At 43.3% G+C, this 20171-nt stretch overlaps 1 protein-coding gene and 1 long non-coding RNA gene across 2 annotated transcripts; one reads left to right on the top strand and one right to left on the bottom strand.

Annotated features, from left to right (window-relative positions):
- Nucleotides 1-405: 405 nt before the first annotated feature.
- On the bottom strand, nt 406-2765 carry LOC145878618 (uncharacterized). Its single transcript, XR_014392113.1, has 2 exons — nt 1777-2765; nt 406-1529 (listed from the first exon to the last, which is right to left on the bottom strand). It is a non-coding gene; the product is annotated as an uncharacterized LOC145878618 (long non-coding RNA).
- A 5-nt stretch (nt 2766-2770) lies between these two features.
- Nucleotides 2771-19703, top strand: LOC106602620 (uncharacterized). The gene is made up of 6 exons (XM_082974211.1): nt 2771-3270; nt 12825-12955; nt 13350-13523; nt 17484-17636; nt 18021-18132; nt 18342-19703. Exons 1-6 carry the CDS (start codon nt 2988-2990, stop codon nt 19295-19297), a joined length of 1809 nt encoding a protein of 602 aa, XP_082830337.1. The 5' UTR covers nt 2771-2987; the 3' UTR covers nt 19298-19703.
- The last annotated feature ends 468 nt before the right edge of the window (nt 19704-20171 follow it).

Below are 20171 nucleotides of genomic sequence, written 5' to 3'. Positions count from 1 at the left end.
TTGTGGTAGAAGGGTCACTCTCACTCGCTCTCTCTTTCTCCTTTGCCAAGATAATCCATCCACCTGACAGGTGTGGCATATCAAGCCACTGATTAAACAGCATGGTCATTACACAGGTGCCTTGTGCTGGGGACAATAAAAGGACACTAAAATGTGCAATTGTGTCACACAACACAATGCTACAGATGTCTCAAGTTGTGGGAGCGTGCAACTGGCATGCTGACTGCAGGAATGTCCACAAGAGCTGTTTCCAGATAATTGAATGTACATTTCTCTACCATATGCCTCACAACCACAGACCACGTGTATGGTGTCGTGGGGGCGAGCGGTTTGCTGATGTAAACGTTGTGAACAGAGTGCCCCATGGTGGCGATGGGGTTATGTTATGCACAGGCATAAGCTACGGACAACAAACACAATTGCATTTTATTGATAGCAATTTGAATGCACAGAGATACCGTGACTAGATCCTGAGGCCCATTGTCGTGCCATTCATCCCCCGCCCTCACCTCACACCAGATACTGACTGGTTTTCTGATCCACACCCCTACCTTTTCTTTCAAGGTATCTGTGACCAACAGATGCATATCTGTATTCCCAGTCATGTGAAATCCATAAATTAGGGCTTAATGAATTTATTTCAATTGAATCTTTTCCTCATATGAACTGTAACTCAGTAAAATCTTTGAAATTGTTGCGTTTATATTTTTGTTCAGTATATATGACTCTGAAGACTGAGGTATAGACCTGGGAGGAGTAATTTTACATTTACATGTTTTTTTTTGTCATTTAGGAGACTTGAGCAACTTGTCATTCAGAGCAACTTACAAGAGCAATTGGGGTTAAGTGCCTTGCTCATGAACACATCGACAGATTTTTGACCTGGTCAACTTGGGGATTTGAACTCAAATCAAATCAAATGTATTTATATTGCCCTTCTTACATCAGCTGATATCTCAAAGTGCTGTACAGAAACCCAGCCTAAAACCCCAAACAGCAAGCAATGCAGGTGTAGAAGCACGGTGGCTAGGAAAAACTCCCTAGAAAGGCCAAAACCTAGGAAGAAACCTAGAGAGGAACCAGGCTATGAGGGGTGGCCAGTCCTCTTCTGGCTGTGCCGGGTGGAGATTATAACAGCACATGGCCTAGATGTTCAAATGTTCATAAATGACCAGCATGGTCAAATAATAATAATCATAGTAGTTGTCGAGGGTGCAACAAGTCAGTAACACAAGAGTAAGTGTCAGTTGGCTTTTTCATAGCCGATCTTTGAGAGTATCTCTACCGCTCCTGCTGTCTCTTAGAGAGTTGAAAACAGCAGGTCTGGGACAGGTAGCACGTCCGGTGAACAGGTCAGGGTTCCAGCAGGTCTGGGACAGCAGGTCTGGGACAGGTAGCACGTCCGGTGAACAGGTCAGGGTTCCATAGCTGCAGGCAGAACAGTTGGAACTGGAGCAACAGCACGGCCAGGTGAACTGGGGACAGCAAGGAGTCATCAAGCCAGGTAGTCCTGAGGCATGGTCCTAGGGCTCCCGAGAGAGAGAAAGAAAGAGAAAGAGAGAATTAGAGAGAGCATATTTAAATTCACACAGGACACCGGAAAAGACAAATTAATACTCCAGATGTGACAGACTGACCCTAGCCCCCCGACACATAAACTACTGCAGCATAAATACTGGAGGCTGAGACAGGAGGGGTCAGGAGACACTGTGGCCCCATCCGATGAAACCCCCGGACAGGGCCAAACAGGTAGGATATAACCAACCACCAACATACCATCCCGGGACAAGGCCGAGTATAGCCCACAAAGATCTCCGCCACGGCACAACCCAAGGGGGAACTAGCTCCAGAAAGATTCCAGAGTTTCTGATTTGGAATTCCTAGTTGTTTTGAATGCTGGCATAAGTGTTTAGACACCGGACGCTAACCAATAACATAATTTCTCTTATAAGCGTCATGGCAGCAACACTAGTTTCCCGGCAGCAACATTAAGACTTCCAGTTTTCCAATTTTTGCCTTCAAAATAAAAGACTGCGGTAAAACGCTGTGTGTATGATACGAAATCAATTATTTTTGCAGCTTTGCATAGTGCATAATGTTAAAATAATAATAAACTAAAAAGAGAATGACCTCTTTATATAAAGATACATCATATTATAATGTGGAGCACATTGAGAAATGCTTGGAACTTGAGTAAATGAATGTAAAGAACATAATATTCTACAGACCCTATTGATCTAGTACTAGTCTATATATGGTGTTATTTCTTGGATGACTGTGGTCTAAGATACCCAGCAAGCCCTTTCTACTCCACTCATGCCATTGCTCCCAATGCAATACACTGTAGGCCTATAAATTACATTATTGTCTTAGAGAGAAAAAACTATTCTCTGTGCCAATGTAAAAGTGGAGTTGGAAATACTCAGTAGGGTCTATAGAATGTATGGTGTTATTTCATGGGGGACTGAGGTTGGTCCCAGTGGAATGGGTGGAGCAAAAGGCCAGCAACAGCCCCATTGAAATGACAACAGTTATATATTCTACAGACCCTACAAAACTTTTGCTCTATAAGCCAATATGTATTCCATTAACAGTGATTCGCATTGGGGGCATTCATATGACTTTGGAACATGGTGCAAATGTCACTTAAATATGAACAAATTTAAATACATTCAGGTTATTGACAGTTTTCTACTATTACTCGGGGGACCTTTATTTTGAAGAATTTCTAAAACAACGTGACCCGGAAGTACTTTACGTGTTGCTGACGAGACGCTGATATTTCTCTTCACTTCAGCGTAAACGGAAGTAAACAGTGACGAAGAACAATTTCCACGTTAGCGGTTTGATTTAGACGTTTATTAACACCATTTGACTGCACAGCATCACATACTTACCCCAGGTTGTCTTTCATACGCGTTGGAGACAGGACTTGGTTGATAGATGTTATCTATATAACGCTAGCTAGCTGCTAATGTTAGCTAACAATGGCCAACTGTATTGTTTTTCACACTCAAATAGCCTCCATCATGGAGGTGCTAGCGAATGCAGCCGTGGCAGAGATCTGTAAACTCGTAGACGACGACTATGCAGTGTTTCGTTTGGAAATAACTCAAAGCCAGAAAGAAAACAGGGCATTGCGGAGGAAACTACAGCTACAGGAACTTAAGGTGTCACGGGAGCGCGCAGAGAGGACAATACGAGAGCGCGTCCTTGCCAGTCGTCCCAGTAGTGTCAAGATCATGGACCGATACAGGGGAATGGCAAGAGGTACATTTTGCATTAATGCGCTACATTAGCTAAATACAAACTAAATTGAATGAACATGAAAACGATTTCTACAGTATAGGCCTATACTGTAGGTAGGCTATATATTGTTTATGCATTTACGGTGAGACGGCCGCTACAGAAGTCAGGACATTCATACCTCTTGCGTTTCGCGGAGCAGCACGGAGCTGTTGTGAAGGAAGTTGTATTCTATGGTATATTGGCAATCGCACAATTTAATGTGCATCCCACCACCTACTGTGAGGGATGGAAACAGGATTCCCATAAATGAATCAAAATACCCATAAAAAAAACTAAATCAAACAACTTTGATGTTTAAAAAATTACACCGATCTGATCCCTACTCAGGCTCAAGGGGAAACTGGGCGGGCAGGTCTTCCGGCGCCAGTACCCCTTGCAAGTCTTCAGATGTAAAATCTTTAAGTCCCAAAAACGTTTCTGCCACAGCCACAATAATGTCCAGTTTCTTAGTCTTCTACGAGACTTGTGCCGTACATTTAATAGCTGTGGCAATGACTACCACAAAATCCACCCTTTTAACACACAGTATCTTTTGACTGGCAGCAAACATTTACTACAGGCTGTGGTGCGTCCACTACCATATCTTTACGAGCATCCCTTGTTTTGTCAATTCTCACCTCTGCGTAGGAGATTCGATTGACCGCTTTAACTACACCGTTCTTCAGTGTACTCCATCTATCTGCACACACTTGAAACATGGCCAAATCCTTTACAATTCTTACAGCGTGTCATACATAACCAAGCCTCACACGCTAGGTTGCTCTTTATCAAAAAACAACAGGACCGACAGACTTTGAAGGAAGTTGTCAAGCAAGTGAGTTTGTGTTTTAACAGGACCTCTCGCCCCCACCTATTGTCAACCAATCATGTCAGTGCGGAGCTATACAGGGCGGTACTGAGCTCCATTTGGCCTTTGCGTGCGGAGACTCCCGGATTGCGTCACACCGTCCATACGGAGCCTCCGACCACATTTTCGGATCATGCATAAATTGGCTTAAGTCGCCCCGCTCCCCTCTGCGTATTTGTTCAAGGCCCGGTTTCCCGGAAGCATGTTAAGAATATCGTTAAAACCTTCGTAGGAGGATTGTTAAATCTCCAAGCTGTTTCCCAAAACCGTAGTTAACGTTGCACTTAAACGCACGTCATTGAACGCCTGCCTCAGCCAACAAGTAGAACAGCTGACTGGGTTGTTGGATGCCCTCCAGCGTCACTTTATACACAGGAGATTTATGTTATCCGTCTCTCCGTCACCGCCGAAAACTTCACACCGAAGTTGACTACAAATACAAAGTTGCCAATGTCTTTGCAATTGCAGGGATAAAAGATAAATAAAAATGAAAATTGAGATGACTGCTTTAAAAATATATATAGCCTACCTACAATATAGGCCTGTATGTTTCAATGATATTGAAATACATGTTCACTCAATTTAGTTTTATTTGTCTGTCTAATTTTTGCCTCAATATGTTTAATGAAATGTAGCCTAATGTGCTCAATGATCTTGATTGTATTGTGGAATCATGTTTATGTTAAGGTATGATTTGAATGGAGAAAACTGATCCGAGAGCAGCGCTGCCGTTCTTTCGATCCTACCAGTATCTACAGTTGAAGTCGGAAATGTACATACACCTAGGTTGGAGTCATTAAAACTAATTTTTCAATCACTCCACAAATTTCTTTTTAACAAACTATAGTTTTGGCAAGTCCGTTAGGACATCTACTTTGTGCATGACACAAGTAATTTTTCAAAACAATTGTTTACAGATAGATTATTTCACTGATAATTCACTGTATCACAATTCCATTGGGTCAGAAGTTTACATACACTAAGTGGACTGTGCCTTTAGCTTTGAAAATTCCAGAAAATGATGTCATGGCTTTAGAAGCTTCTGATAGGCTAATTGACATCATTTGAGTCAATTGGAGGTGTACCTGTGGATGTATTTCAAGGCCTACCTTCAAACTCAGTGCCTCTTTGCTTGACATAAGAAAATCAAAAGAAATCAGCCAAGACCCCAGAAAAAAAGACCTCCACTCGTGTGGTTCACCCTTGGGATCAATTTCCAAAAGCCTGAAGGTACCACGTTCATCTGTACAAACAATAGTACGCAAGTATAAACACCATGGGACCACGCAGCCGTCATACCGCTCAGGAAGGAGACACGTTCTGTCTCCTAAAGATGAACCTATTTTGGTGCGAAAAGTGCAAATCAATCCCAGAACAACAGCAAAGGACCTTGTGGAGATGCTGGAGGAAACAGGTACAAAAGTATCTATATCCACAGTAAAACGAGTCCTATATCGACATAACCTGAAAAGCCGCTCAGCAAGGAAGAAGCCATTGCTCCAAAACCGCCATAAAAAAGCCAGACTACGGTTTGCAACTGCACATGGGGACAAAGACTGTACTTTTTGGAGAAATGTGCTCGGGTCTGATGAAACAAAAATAGAACTGTTTGGCCATAATGACCATCGTTATGTTTGGAGAATAAAGGGGGGTGCTTGCAAGCTGAAGAACACCATCTCAACCGAGAAGCACGGGGTGGCAGCATCATGTTGTGGGGGTGGTTTGCTGCAGGAGGAACTGGTGCACTTAACAAAATAGATCATTTTCCTTCTATTTTGTATTGTGTATTATGTGGATTTATTGAAGCAACATTTTTTTTTTTACCATTATTTTACCAGGTAAGTTGACTGAGGAACACATTCTCATTTACAGCAACAACCTGGGGAATAGTTTCAGGGGAGAGGAGGGGGATGAATGAGCCAATTGTAAGCTGGGGATGATTAGGTGGCCGTGATGGTATGAGGGCCAGATTGGGAATTTAGCCAGGACACTGGGGTTAACACCTGCTCTTACGATAAGTGCAATGGGATCTTTAATGACCTCAGAGAGTCAGGACACCTGTTTAATGTCCCATCCGAAAGACGGCACCCTACACAAAACAGTGTCCCCAATCACTGCCCTGGGGTATTGGGATATTTTTTTACACCAGAGGAAAGAGTGCCTCCTACTGGCCCTCCAACACCACTTCCAGCAGCATCTGGTGTCCCATCCAGGGACTGACCAGGACCAACCCTGCTTAGCTTCAGAAGCAAGCCAGCAGTGGGATGCAGGGTGGTATGCTGCTGGCGTCTCAAGACATCAATCAGGAAGTTAAAGCTTGGTCGCAAATGGGTCTTTCAAATGGACAATGACCACAAGCATACTTCCAAAGTTGTGGCAAAATGGCTTAAGGACAACAAAGTCAAGGTATTGGAGTGGCCATCACAAAGCCCTGACCTCAATCCCATAGAAAATATGTGGGCAGAATTGAAAAAGCGTGTGCGAGCAAGGAGGCCTTACAAACCTGACTCAGTTACACCAGCTCTGTCAGGAGGAATGGGCCAAAATTCCCCAAACTTATTGTGGGAAGCTTGTAGAAGGCTACCTGGAACGTTTGACCCAAGTTAAACAATTTAAAGGCAATGCTACCAAATACTAATTGAGTGTATGTAAACATCTTACCCACTGGGAATGTGATGAAAGAAATAAAAGCTGAAATAAATCATTTTCTACTATAATTCTGACATTTTACATTCTTAAAATAAAATGGTGATCCTAACTGACCTAAGACCGGGATTTTTTACTCTGATTAACTGTCAGGATTTGTGAAAAACTTGAGTTTAAATGTATTTTGCTAAGGTGTATGTAAACTTCCGACTTCAACTGTATATCACCTTGATATACAGTACCAGTCAAATGTTTGGAGACACTTACTCATGCACTTACGTTTTTCTTTATTTTTACTATTTTCTACAATGTAGAATAATAGTGACAACATCAAAACTATGAAATAACTCATATGGAATCATGTAGTAACCAAAAAAGTTTTAAACAAATCAAAATATATTTTAGATTCTTCAAAGTAGCCACCCTTTGCACACTCTTGGCATTCTCTCAAGCTTCACCTGGAATGCTTTTCCAACAGTCTTGAAGGAGTTCCCACATATGCTGATCACTTGTTGGATGCATTTCCATCACTCTTCGGTCCAACTCATCCCAAACCATCTCAATTGGGTTGAGGTCGGGTGTTTTTGGAGGCCAGGTCATCAGATGCAGCCCTCCATCACTCTCCTTCTTGGTCAAATAGCCCTTACACAGCCTGGAGGTGTGTTGGGTCATTGTCCTGTTGGAAAAACAAATCATAGTCCCGCTAAGCGCAAACCAGATGGGATGGCGTATCGCTGCAGAATGCGTGGTAGCCATGCTGGTTAAGTGTGCCTTGAATTCTAAATAAATCACTGACAGTGTCACCAGCAAAGCACCATCACACCTCCTCCATGCTTCACCGTGGGAACCACACATGCAGAGATCATCCGTTCACCTACAGTACTCCGTCTCACGAAGACATGGCGGTTGGAACCAAAAATCGTACATTTGGACCCATCAGACCAAAGGACAGATTTCCACCAGTCTAATGTCCATTACTCGTGTTTCTTGGCCCAAGCAAGTCTTCTTCTTATTGGTGTCCTTTAGTAGTGGTTTCTTTGCAGCAATTCGACCATGAAGGCCTGATTCAGCCAGTCTCCTCTGTACAGTTGATGTTGAAATGTGTCTGTTACTTGAACTCTGTGAAGTATTTATTTGGGCTGCAATTTCTGATGCCGGTATCTCTAATGAGCGTATCCTCTGCAGCAGAGGTAACTCTGGGTCTTCCTTTCCTGTGGTGGTCCTCATGAGAGCCAGTTTCATCATAGCGCTTGATGGTTTTTACAACTGCACTTGAAGAAACTTTTTCAAAGTTCTTGAAATTTTCCGTATTGACTGACCTTCATGTCTTAAAGACAAGACTCTCGTTAATCTAACCACACTGTCCGATTTCAAAAAGGCTTTACAGCGAAAGCAAAACATTAGATTATGTCAGCAGAGTACCCAGCCAGAAATAATCAGACACCCATTTTTCAAGCTAGCATATAATGTCACAAAAAAACAAAACCACAGCTAAATGCAGCACTAACCTTTGATGATCTTCATCAGATGACAACCCTAGGACATTATGTTATACAATGCATGCATGTTTTGTTCAATCAAGTTCATATTTATATCAAAAACCAGCTTTTTTACATTAGCATGTGACGTTCAGAACTAGCATACCCCCCGCAAACATCCGCTGAATTTACTAAATTACTCACGATAAATGTTCACAAAAAACATAACAATTATTTTAAGAATTATAGATACAGAACTCCTCTATGCACTCGATATGTCCGATTTTTAAAATAGCTTTTCGGTGAAAGCACATTTTGCAATATTCTCTGTAGATAGCCCAGCCATCACGGCTAGCCATTTAGACACCGACCAAGTTTAGCCCTGACCAAACTCCGATTTACTATTACAAAAGTTTGATTACCTTTGATGTGCTTCGTAAGAATGCACTCCCAGGACTGCTACTTCAATAACAAATGTTGGTTTGGTCCAAAATAATCCATCGTTATATCCAAATAGCGGCGTTTTGTTCGTGCGTTCAAGACACTATCCGAAGTGTAAATAAGGGTCACGAGCATGGCACAATTCGTGACAAAAGATTTCTAAATATTCCATTACCGTACTTCGAAGCATGTCAACCGCTGTTTAAAATCAATTTTTATGCCATTTTTTCTCGTAAAAAAGCGATAATATTCCGACCGGGAATCTGCGTTTAGGTAAACAGACGAAAGAAAACATAGCATGGGGTCGACGCGGGCACGCGCCTGAGTCTCACAGTACTGTAACCAGCCACTACCCAAACGCGCTACTTTTTTTCAGCCAGAGCCTGCAAAGCCACGATTCAGCTTTTTGCCGCCTTCTGAGAGCCCATGGGAGCCGTAGGAAGTGTCACGTAACAGCAGAGATCCTCTGTAATGGATAGAGATAATCAAGAAGGGCAAGAAATTGTCAGACAGGCCACTTCCTGCATGGAATCTTCTCAGGTTTTGGCCTGCCAAATGAGTTCTGTTATACTCACAGACACCATTCAAACAGTTTTAGAAACTTTGGAGTGTTTTCTATCCAAAGCTAATAATTATATGCATATTCTAGTTTCTGGGCAGGAGTAATAATCAGATTAAATAGGGTACGTTTTTTATCCGGCTGTGAAAATACTGCCCCCTAGCCATAACAGGTTAACAAACGAGGATCGGATGTCGTCAACCTTCTTTTCAAAATGGTTGACAAAGTCGTCCGCAGAGAGGGAGGAGGAGGGGGGGGAGGATTCAGGAGGGAGGAGAAGGTGGCAAAAAGCTTCCTAGGGTTAGAGGCAGATGCTTGGAATTTAGAGTGGTAGAAAGTGGCTTTAGCAGCAGAAACAGAGGAAGAAAATGTGGAGAGGAGGGAGTGAAAATATGCCAGGTCCGCAGGGAGGCTAGTTTTCCTCCATTTCCGTTTGGCTGCCCGGAGCCCTGTTCTGTGAGCTCGCAATGAGTCGTCAAGCCACGGAGTAGGAGGGGAGGACCGAGCCAGCCGGGAGGATAGGGGACATAGAGAGTCAAAGGATGCAGAAAGGGAGGAGAGGAGGGTTGAGGAGGCAGAATCGGGAGATTGGTTGGAGAAGGATTGAGCAGAGGGAAGAGATGATAGGATGGAAGAGGAGAGAGTAGCAGAAGAGAGAGAGCGAAGGTTGCGACGGCGCAATACCATCTGAGTAGGGGCAGAGTGAGTAGTGTTGGAGGAGAGCGAGAGGGAAAAGGATACAAGGTAGTGGTCAGAGACTTGGAGGGGAGTTGCAGTAAGATTGGTAGAAGAACAGCATCTAGTAAAGATGAGGTCAAACGTATTGCCTGCCTTGTGAGTAGGGGGGGACGGTGAGAGGGTGAGGTTAAAAGAGGAGAGGAGTGGAAAGAAGGAGGCAGAGAGAAATGAGTCAAAGGTAGACGTAGGGAGGTTAAAGTCACCCAGAATTGTGAGGGGTGAGCCATCCTCAGGAAAGGAACTTATCAAGGCGTCAAGCTCATTGATGAACTCTCCAAGGGAACCTGGAGGGCGATAAATGATAAGGATGTTAAGCTTGAATGGGCTAGTGACTGTGACAGCATGGAATTCAAAGGAGGAGATAGACAGATGGGTCAGGGGAGAAAGAGAGAATGTCCACTTGGGAGAGATGAGGATTCCAGTCCCACCACCCCGCTGGCCAGATGCTCTCGGGGTATGCGAGAACACGTGGTCAGACGAGGAGAGATCAGTAGGAGTAGCAGTGTTTTCTGTGGTAATCCATGTTTCCGTCAGCGCTAAGAAGTCGAGGGACTGGAGGGTAGCATAGGCTGAGATGAACTCTGCCTTGTTGGCCGCAGACCGGCAGTTCCAGAGGCTGCCGGAGACCTGAACACCAATGCCATCCTCCTCTCTTTGATGTTGGCAAAACGGTCTATGGCTCTGTTATACAGCACGCTTTTAGTTTTTGTTGTCATCGGCTACCTAGCTAAAACGCATACAATCCTGACTTCCTCACATGGGCAACAATGAACCAGCTAAGTTAGCTAGCTAGTTAATGTGAGCCTTCAAGGCTACATCTAGACTACATATTGACCTTCAATCGTCTCAGGCCAGTGGTACAACATTAATTCATGGTTAGATCTGAATCGCCATCATAATCATTGGCCTGTACAGAGAATTAAGTCAAAACCACAAGTCAAAATCCCCATCTCCATCCATGGCCAATTTAGCAAGCTAGCTACTGCAGACCAGAAACAATAATGACGTTTTGCTTAGGATGTGATTTGATTGGTGTGAAGCCGAATCCAAACTGGCCTCCCTTGGCTGGCGTTTTCCTGCGCCGGGACAACATACTGACAACCTACGCTGATTGGCTAATTATTTTATAAAAATGTTTATCAAGGGAGGCCAAATGCTTGCTGGCATCAATCAATCAAATGCTCCGGTGCAACATGTATTTTGTTCCAGACAGCATCAGATACATGGGCTTCACATACTGAGACAGAGGGGGCTGTTTCCCTCGCTCGGATGATTTCTCCCGTGAAATTCAGCCCCTTGCAAATAGATGGAACATTTTGAAAAAAACAGAGAGATGAAAGAGACCTTTAAAAAAAATGTATTGGTCAAATATTTGGGGAAGCCTGGCTTCCCTTGGCGTCCATGAAAACACAGCACTGGCTATTGTTTATATGTCTATTTCACACTATGTTGAGGTAAAAATCTGAGTATAATGCTTATGTGGATGTCAAGCCCAATACATGTCGATGTCATTGTCAGTTAAAACTACCACCACCGACGACCACCACCACCGCTTTCTGTATGCTAGCTATGCTACCAGTTTATACGAATGGGAGCTAGCATTTAGCAGTCTTTTTTTCTAAACCTGAAAAGTGACAACCTCTAAATGTTATGCAGCGAAAAGAGCCAAATGTATTCAAATTGGATTTGAGTAACCACATTCTGGGCCTGTTACAATAGATCAATCATGATGGATTTGACAAATATCCACTTTGTTAGATCAGATTTGTTGAATGTGCGCCAAACCAAGTTCCTTCTATCCCCTACGGTCTGCATTCCATTGACCTCTTTACCGCGCCTATTACCTTCCCAATCTCTTTCCAGGAGTTCAAACACATTTTTGTGTCTTTTGAAATCCCTACACGAGGTATCATAAATAGGTTTTTTATTTGTGAACTTCTTCTGATAGCTTTTCATTGGTTGTCAAGGAAGTGAGTTTGTGTTTATAGTGGATTTACCACCCCCACCTACCGTCAACCAATCATGTCAATGTGGAGCTATACGGAGCCCTCTGCGTTGTTACAAAATATAAGAGGCGCATGGCATCGCTGTACGGAGCTCGATTTGGCCTCCACAAGCCTCCGAATGCTCCGCAATTGCATCACACCCTGCGTACGGAGCCTTTGGATCAAGCATAAATTGGCTTTAAGCAAAGGTTCTCTCTGCTTGGTGTTTTGGGAAATATGTTACATATTAGGCCGTTGTAGGAAAGATGAAGCGTTAAAACACTCGTGAACCTAAATTCCATCGCTATCGAGAAACCGGGCCCAGATGTGTTACCCAGAATTGGGTCTTGGTCAGTTTTTGGATAGTGTGCAATAATTCCCCTATCTTCCGCAAAGACCCAATGTTATATTCTAACCAGATTCTTGATTGGGGCTACAGGTAGCCTACCGGATAAGAGTGTTGGACCAGTAACCAAAAAGTCGCTTGCTCGAATCTCTGAGCCGACGAGGGGAAAAATCTGTCGATGTGCCCTTGTGCAAGGCACTTAACCCTAGTCGCTCCTGTAAGTCGTTCTGAATAAGAGTCTGCTAAATGACTCAATGTAAAATGTTTTTTTACTGCATTTCAAATTATTTACTCAATGAAAACAATGTGATGCATGGAACATAATACATCAATTAATAAATAGTGTATCAAGAAGTTATGAAAAGTGTTGCCTTATATCCTAGCCAATTCTCGACAGTGTCAATAGTGTACAATATACCGTTGAGCATTGACAATACCGAACTTAACCCCATCTTTCCCCCAATCACTCTCTCAGGTGAAGGACATCTCACTGGAGGCCACAGGAGCTTTGTGAAGCCAGCGGGACACAATACATGGAGAGATGACCAACCAATCACTGTTGATGAGGAGAGTGGAACCTCAACCCAACACGTTATCGTGATAGAGGTTAGTGTAATAGTGTTACATCAAAATTACAGTACATCAAATGTGACCAGTTTATTTCAGAAAGGCTCCCCTTAGCCATTTTATTTAACTAGGCAAGTCAGTTAAGAACACATTCTTATTTTCAATGACGGCCTAGGAACGGTGGGTTAACTGCCTTGTTCAGGGGCAGAATGACAGATTTGTACCTTGTCAGTTCGGGGATTTGATCTTGCAACCTTTTGGTTACTAGTCCAACGCTCCAACCACTAGGCTACGCTGCCGATCCCCAGCTATTCACTTGCTTACATGTGCATCCTCATTTATCTGCCATAGGGGAGCTTGTGAGACTTCCCCATGACATTGTTATCCAATTCAACTCATGTACTGGTAATAACCTCCTCTCTTCTTGTGTCAGTCTGCAGATGCAGAGACTGCAGGTCCTGGGGTCAAGCAGGAGAGGTCTGAAGGAGAGGAGGACTCACGGCACAGCAGAGACATCCAGACTGAAGCTACAGTGGGCGCTCCTGCCACTCCAGAGGATCCCACCGCCTCACCAGCACAACCCAGGACCAGACGAAGCATCACGGAGGTCAGTGGAACGCTGAACGCCGTCCTCAAGTCAGAGACAGATACCAAGACTTTAACTGTAACACAAAGGCTTTTACTCACAGGATCTGACCACAGATCAGACCCAGAAAGACTGGAGACACGGGGCTGTCCTCCTGCTCTCGGCTCAGAGTATTTACTTTACGGTAACCTAAGCCCGAGGACGATTCAATCCCATCGGGACTCAGATGACGCGTTAGAGACTGGCAATGATCCGTCTTGTTCTTACGCTACAGAGATGGACCCTGGCAACATATCCTTGGGTTTAGAGAGACAGACTGATCTGTCTAGAGGGGACTGGAACCGGTACAGTAGTAGTGTATACTCTGAAGGGTGCCTAGATAAGAAAGGGGAGGGTCTGGTTGTAGAGGAAGTGACTGTAAAAGTGGAGGGCGATGCTCCTCCCACATGGAATGCAGATAGTCACCTAGGAGACGGACTCTCACAGGGCAGAGATTTCTTAGATTACAGTGAAAGCTTAGAAACAAATAAAAATGTTGTTACCCACTCCCCTTTACACGAGCTCAGGCATCACGACCCAGTGTCCATGTCGATGGGACCTTCAGATTCACACGGCCACGTCCTTTTCGATCAGGTGTTGAACTCAAACAACAGGGCTAGAGCCCAGGCTCAGGGAGGGGGAGCTACATCAGGCAATAGTAAAGAGAAACGGTTCCTCTGCATGTTCTGTAACAAAGGCTTCAGTTGCTCCCAGAAGGTGGAGAGGCACCAGAGGGTCCACACAGGGGAGAAACCATTCAAATGTACCCAGTGTGACATGCGCTTCGCCCAGGCTGGCCACCTGAAGAGGCACCAGAGGGTCCACACAGGGGAGAAACCCTACAGCTGTACCCAGTGTCACATGCGCTTCGCCCAGGCTGGTGACCTGAAGAGGCACCAGAGGGTCCACACAGGGGAGAAACCCTATAGCTGCCCGCAGTGTGAGAAGAGGTTCTCAGAGAGGAGCTACCTCAGGATACACCAGCAGAAAAACCATTTCACTCAATAACATAGAAAGTAATCATTCCACTCGATAGCTTCTGACGTTTAGATCAAATCCTGCAATAAAGACACATTTTCATTGTTGTCAGCAGAAAAGACCCACAGATGCATTTGGAATATTCCTTGGTATAATATTGCATCCAGACATTGTGTGAGATATGCACTGAGTGTACAAAACATTAGGAACACCTTCTTAAAATTGAGTTGCATCCCTTTTGTCCTTAGAACAGTCTCAATTCGTCAGAGCATGAACTCTTCAAGGTGTCGAAAGCGATCCACAGGGATGCTGGACCATGTTGACTCCCATGCTTCCCACAGTTGTGTCAAGTTGGCTGGATGTCCTTTGGGTGGTGGACCATTCTTGATACACACGGGAAACTGTTGAGTGTGAAAAACCCAGCAGTGTTGTAATTATTGACACACTTAAACCGACTACCATACCCCGTTAAAAGGCATTTTCGTCTTGCCCATTCACCCTCTGAATGGCACACATACACAATCCATGTCTCATTTGCCTCAAAGCTTAAAAATCCTTCTTTAACCTGTCTCCTCCCCTTTATTTACACGGATCTAAGTAAATTTAACAAGTGACATCAATAAGGGATCATAGCTTTCACCTGGATTCACCTGGTCAGTCTATGTCATGGAAAAAGCAGGAATGTGTTCCTAATGTTTTGTACACTCAGTGTATAAGCCACATAAGCCTAAAAAGTCTGTTGCATATTGTGTTTGTACTGTAAGCTATATGATGTTCACAAATACCTGTTTCATTACTTCCAATCAACTACTTCACCCCGCCCCAAGACATGTTTAATGAGAAATGAATGCAGTTTATCAACTTCATGCAGATTTTTAGTTGAGACATGTGTATGTGGTTTTCATATGGTGTATTTAAAACTTGTTTATGTTTAATAAACACAAAATGGGACTTTTCATCCTAAGACTTTCATTGAGATTCTCTTTAGTATAAATCACATCTGGACCCGTATCCACAATGCATCTCAGAATAGATCCCAGCAGTTAAAACCTGTTTTAAGACTAAAATAACCCCCAGCTCAGAGTAGGTTTTAGGATGACGTCGAGACACTGCCCAGACCAACTCTGAGCCAGGAGTAAAATCAACTCAGAAAGGTTTCTCAGCTGGTAATCACGACAGTTTGAGTTACCGCAAAGGAAAGATAGTGATGACGCTCATTGACATGTTGCAAATGATAGGGAATAACCAATCACAATGAGGCATCGCCAGTTATGAACTCTATAGCACGCTTCTGACAACTTCGGTGAATGTGACTGTACATTAAATGTTGCAATGGTAAAAACGTTTGATATAATATTCACCTGACACGATCACTTTGCCTCCTCTTAATTATCGCCTAATATGTTGGCATGCATAACCCTTTTACATTTTTTTCTTACCAATTCTTATGATTGTTAAAAGCTGAATTTTGACAATATTACCATTATACTGTACCAACACCCGTCACTTCCCTTTAACAACTTTGAACTCCCGTTTATCAAATCACTTGCCGATAATGTTGCATACGTTTGGAAGGTTTTTCCATCGGACACAATCAAAGTTAACATAAGCCCTAAATGCTTTCAGTTGCCCAACTTCCCGGCATGCCCGATTTAGGCTTTTCTTGTTTATAACAACGTGATGTTGCGCTCCAAAGGGATAACATGAAATAGCATGATGTTGGTAATTAAATAATCGAGAAAAAAAACGTGTTTATTTATTAGCCTAGTGGTTATAAGTATTTAGGCATATCATGTGAAATAGGCCATGTGAAATCATTGTCAAAATTGCCAAAGGGTCTAGATTATTTATGGATTGATCATATAGACATATCAAAACATTATTTGAATAACTTCAAAGCAATTGCATGTGGCACAGGAACCACTGACTCACTTCATTACCAAGACACCTGCTGGTAACTCTTAACTGGTTAGGACAGCTCATGGGGTCTCCTAAATATCTGTTGACAAGGTGGGACTGTTATGGCTAAAGAGGCTTCACACACAGCTTTTATTTTGACCCATCAGAGTAGGAGTAAAATGTTTCTTCTCAGCACTTACGACCAATTTTCTACTCTGAGAGGCTTTTGTTGATACATTTTGACATTTGACATTTGAGTCATTTAGCAGACGCTCTTATCCAGAGCGACTTACAGTAGTGAGTGCATACATTTCATACATTATTTGTAATTTTTGTGTACTGGTCCCCCGTGGGAATCGAACCCACAACCCTGGCGTTGCAAACGGGCCCAACAAAGATTCTTAGAGTAAAAGTGCTGATTGAGGATCAGGTCCCCACTTGTCTACATAGTCTTATTCATTATGATCTAAAAAGGCAAAACTGATCCTAGATCAGCACTCCTCTGAGAGGCTTTGTGTATACAGAACCCTGATTTCACCCTATTCTACATACCCCCGACAGAGCATTATAACCAGACTACTTACTAATGATACCTACACACTAACAAACACCTACTGTACACGTCAAAATAGTTCAGTCAGGTTTGTCTGATCACATCATAACTGACTCATATTTACCCACAACATCATTTATGTCCTCCATGATGGGCTTAACAACAATGAAGTCATTCTGTAACTACAGTATAGGACTCAAACGTAGAACGTACACACACACACACACACACACACACACACAATAACAAGGATTTTGTGTTGTAGATATGTGATAGTAGAGTAGTGGCCTGAGGACACACACTTAATGTGTTGTGAAAGGTAATGTAATGTTTTCATTGTGCTGAACCCCAAGAAGTGTAGGTCCTCCCTTGGCAGCAGCTAATGGGGATCCTTAATACATACAAACATAGTGGGGATGGGTCAACACTCCATGTTGAAAGTGTGTTTATTATCTGTGTTTACGTACCTGAGGGAGTATGTCTGTGTAATCTGTATCACCTCTCTCTTCCAGGAGGAGGAGGGTCCAGAGGTGCTGCTGGTGAAGGAGGAGGGTCTGGGCAACCCTGAGGGGACCATGGTCATGGAGGACAACCAGACTACACCTCCTCCTGAACCCACTGAGGTACCAGCTGAGCAGCACAGGACCACACACAGTCTCACTGAGGTGAGTCCACTGTGAACTACTGTCTGAATGGTATTAGGTCAGGGTCTGTATCCACAAAGCCTCTCAGAGTAGGAGTGCTGATCTAGGATCAGTTTAGCCTTTTAGGTCATAATTAATCTGATTATATGGAAAGATCCTAGATCAGCACTCCTACTCAGAGAGATTTTATGAATACGGGCCCAGGCGTTGATTAGTTTTGTTTTAAGTGTGGGACCCTGCGTTTGAAGTATCAAACCATTAAAGAGTGTCAGGTAGTCAAATTAACTAACACGTTTGCATAGTACTCATAGCAATCCCTCATTGCCCAACCAGAAGATGCTCCATAGCAGGGTGCTCATATCAGAATTCTTGATCCAACATCCTCTCACTCTGTATCTCTTACAGTCAGTAGACATGGAGGATGGGAAGCCTGATCTGCTGCTGGTCAAAGAGGAGACAATAGAAGATGGACCAGAGAGCATTGACCTGCTGAGTGGACTAAAGATGGGGGAGCAAGGTAAGGGAGAAATACATATAACCTACATACAGTATGAGTACTTTATTTCTAAAACAATATCAATACAATTTGTATGAAATATAAAAATAAACAATACAATGTATATCAACATAACAGTCATAGATATCACCAGGCAAATAACACGCACAAAATCCATGTCTATGATTTTTGTTCTGTTGTTAAGTCTGGATTGTAACATTTGCCTGAAGGTGGCTGGCTGGAGGCAAACAGAGGAGACTGGGCGGCCATCTTGGATTCCCAGACTTGTGCAGCCAAGGGCCCAGAGGATGACATCACTGAGCAGGCTGGGACCAGAAGCGACATTGTGGAGGTCAGTGGATGGGACCGTGTCCTCAACTCTGGGATGGGGAACAACACTGTTAACCACAACCAGAAACAGACTGTCAAATACAAAACAACAACCGAACTTAGTCTCCATGGCAACAGACTGGCTGAGACCAGGGCGAGGTTTAGATTTGGTCCGCGGGGACGAGGAAGTGTCCGTATGCGGCAGGAGAGAACAGACACAGACTCTGCTAGTGATGCTCCGTCCTGCTCCTATAGTTGTGATTCAGAGAGACTGATGGCGCCTCAGGTTAACCCCCTAACAGGTGCTGCCTTCAGCCTGCCTTCTATAGGATCTATCAACTGGAACATGGACCCTGCGACAACACAGACAATCCCTGGCCGTCCTCCTCAAACTCTCCTAATGTTAAACCAGACCTCAGACAATGCCAGTGCCTCAACAGTAAATGGATACACAAGCCCATTGACAAATGACAGTAGTAGTAACTCTATCAGTAGATCTGGTGGCAAAGAGAAGTGCTTCCCATGTTCGTTCTGTTGGAAAGTCTTCAGTTTCCGCAAACAGATGGAGAGCCATCAGAGGATGCACACGGGGGAGAAACCGTTTGGCTGCCACCTGTGTGAGAAGAGGTTCTCCCACCAGCACCACCTGAAGAGACACCAGAGGGTCCACACAGGGGAGAAACCCTACAGCTGCCCCCAGTGTGAGAAGAGGTTCTCCCACCAGCACCATCTGAAGACGCACCTGAAGGTCCACACGGGAGAGAGACCATTCACCTGTACGCACTGCGGGAAGAGGTTCTCAGAGAGGAGCTACCTCAGGATACACCAGCAGAAAATGCACATGGGCCATGTATAGAGTATAGTAACATGTTATGTAGTACTAGCTAGTTTGTTTGTAGTGAATTCTATTGGTTTTGGATGTATAGGGAACTGGATGAGGTGAACTGAAGAAAGAATGAGTTTGATGAGGCAGAGTAAATCATATGGTGATGGTTGGTGTGATGGTGTCTGTAAAAATGCTTTACTTATGAAGAGTGACAACCTTAACCTTGTCCTGTTGTTTGATGCTGGTGTTTTATAATGAAGAAATGATATGCCTTAGTTCATGTTTACTTGACATGAAGTAGAGAAGCTGTGTGTAATGTTATGTTGAACCTTTTCCAAGGCATTCTAAAATTAATTTTATTAAAGCGAGGGTAGCAGATAAAAGTTATTTTACTTGTCACATGTATAATTGTGTGCAATAAAAGTACTGTACTTAACGTTATGTGAGTATGACCATTTTGTTTAAATGAAATACAAAATTGACTCTGTGCTGACTGACTTGTATATTTTTGTATCATTGCAGGGACTGAGTTTCCCTTCTCTGTCAAACCAAAACATTATTTGCCATTACAGTTGAAGTCAGAAGTTTACATACACCTTAGCCAAATATATTTAAACTCAGTTTTTCACTATTTCTGACATTTAATCCTAGTAAAAATTCCCGGTCTTAGGTCAGTTAGGATCACCACTTTATTTTAAGAATGTGAAATGTCAGAATAATAGTAGAGAGAATGATGTATTTCAGCTTTTATTTCTTTCATCCCATTCCCAGTGGGTCAGAAGTTTACATACACTCAATTAGTATTTGGTAGCATTGCCTTTAAATTGTTTAACTTGGGTCAGAATTTTCAGGTAGCCATCCACAAGCTTCCCACAATAAGTTGGGGGAATTTTGGCCCATTCCT

This window comes from Salmo salar, chromosome 04, assembly GCF_965601325.2.
Source record: "Salmo salar chromosome 04, fSalSal1, whole genome shotgun sequence".
NCBI classification, from domain to species: domain Eukaryota; kingdom Metazoa; phylum Chordata; class Actinopteri; order Salmoniformes; family Salmonidae; genus Salmo; species Salmo salar.
Note: the sequence above shows the minus strand (reverse complement) of the source record. Positions and strands in the feature narration are given on the sequence as shown.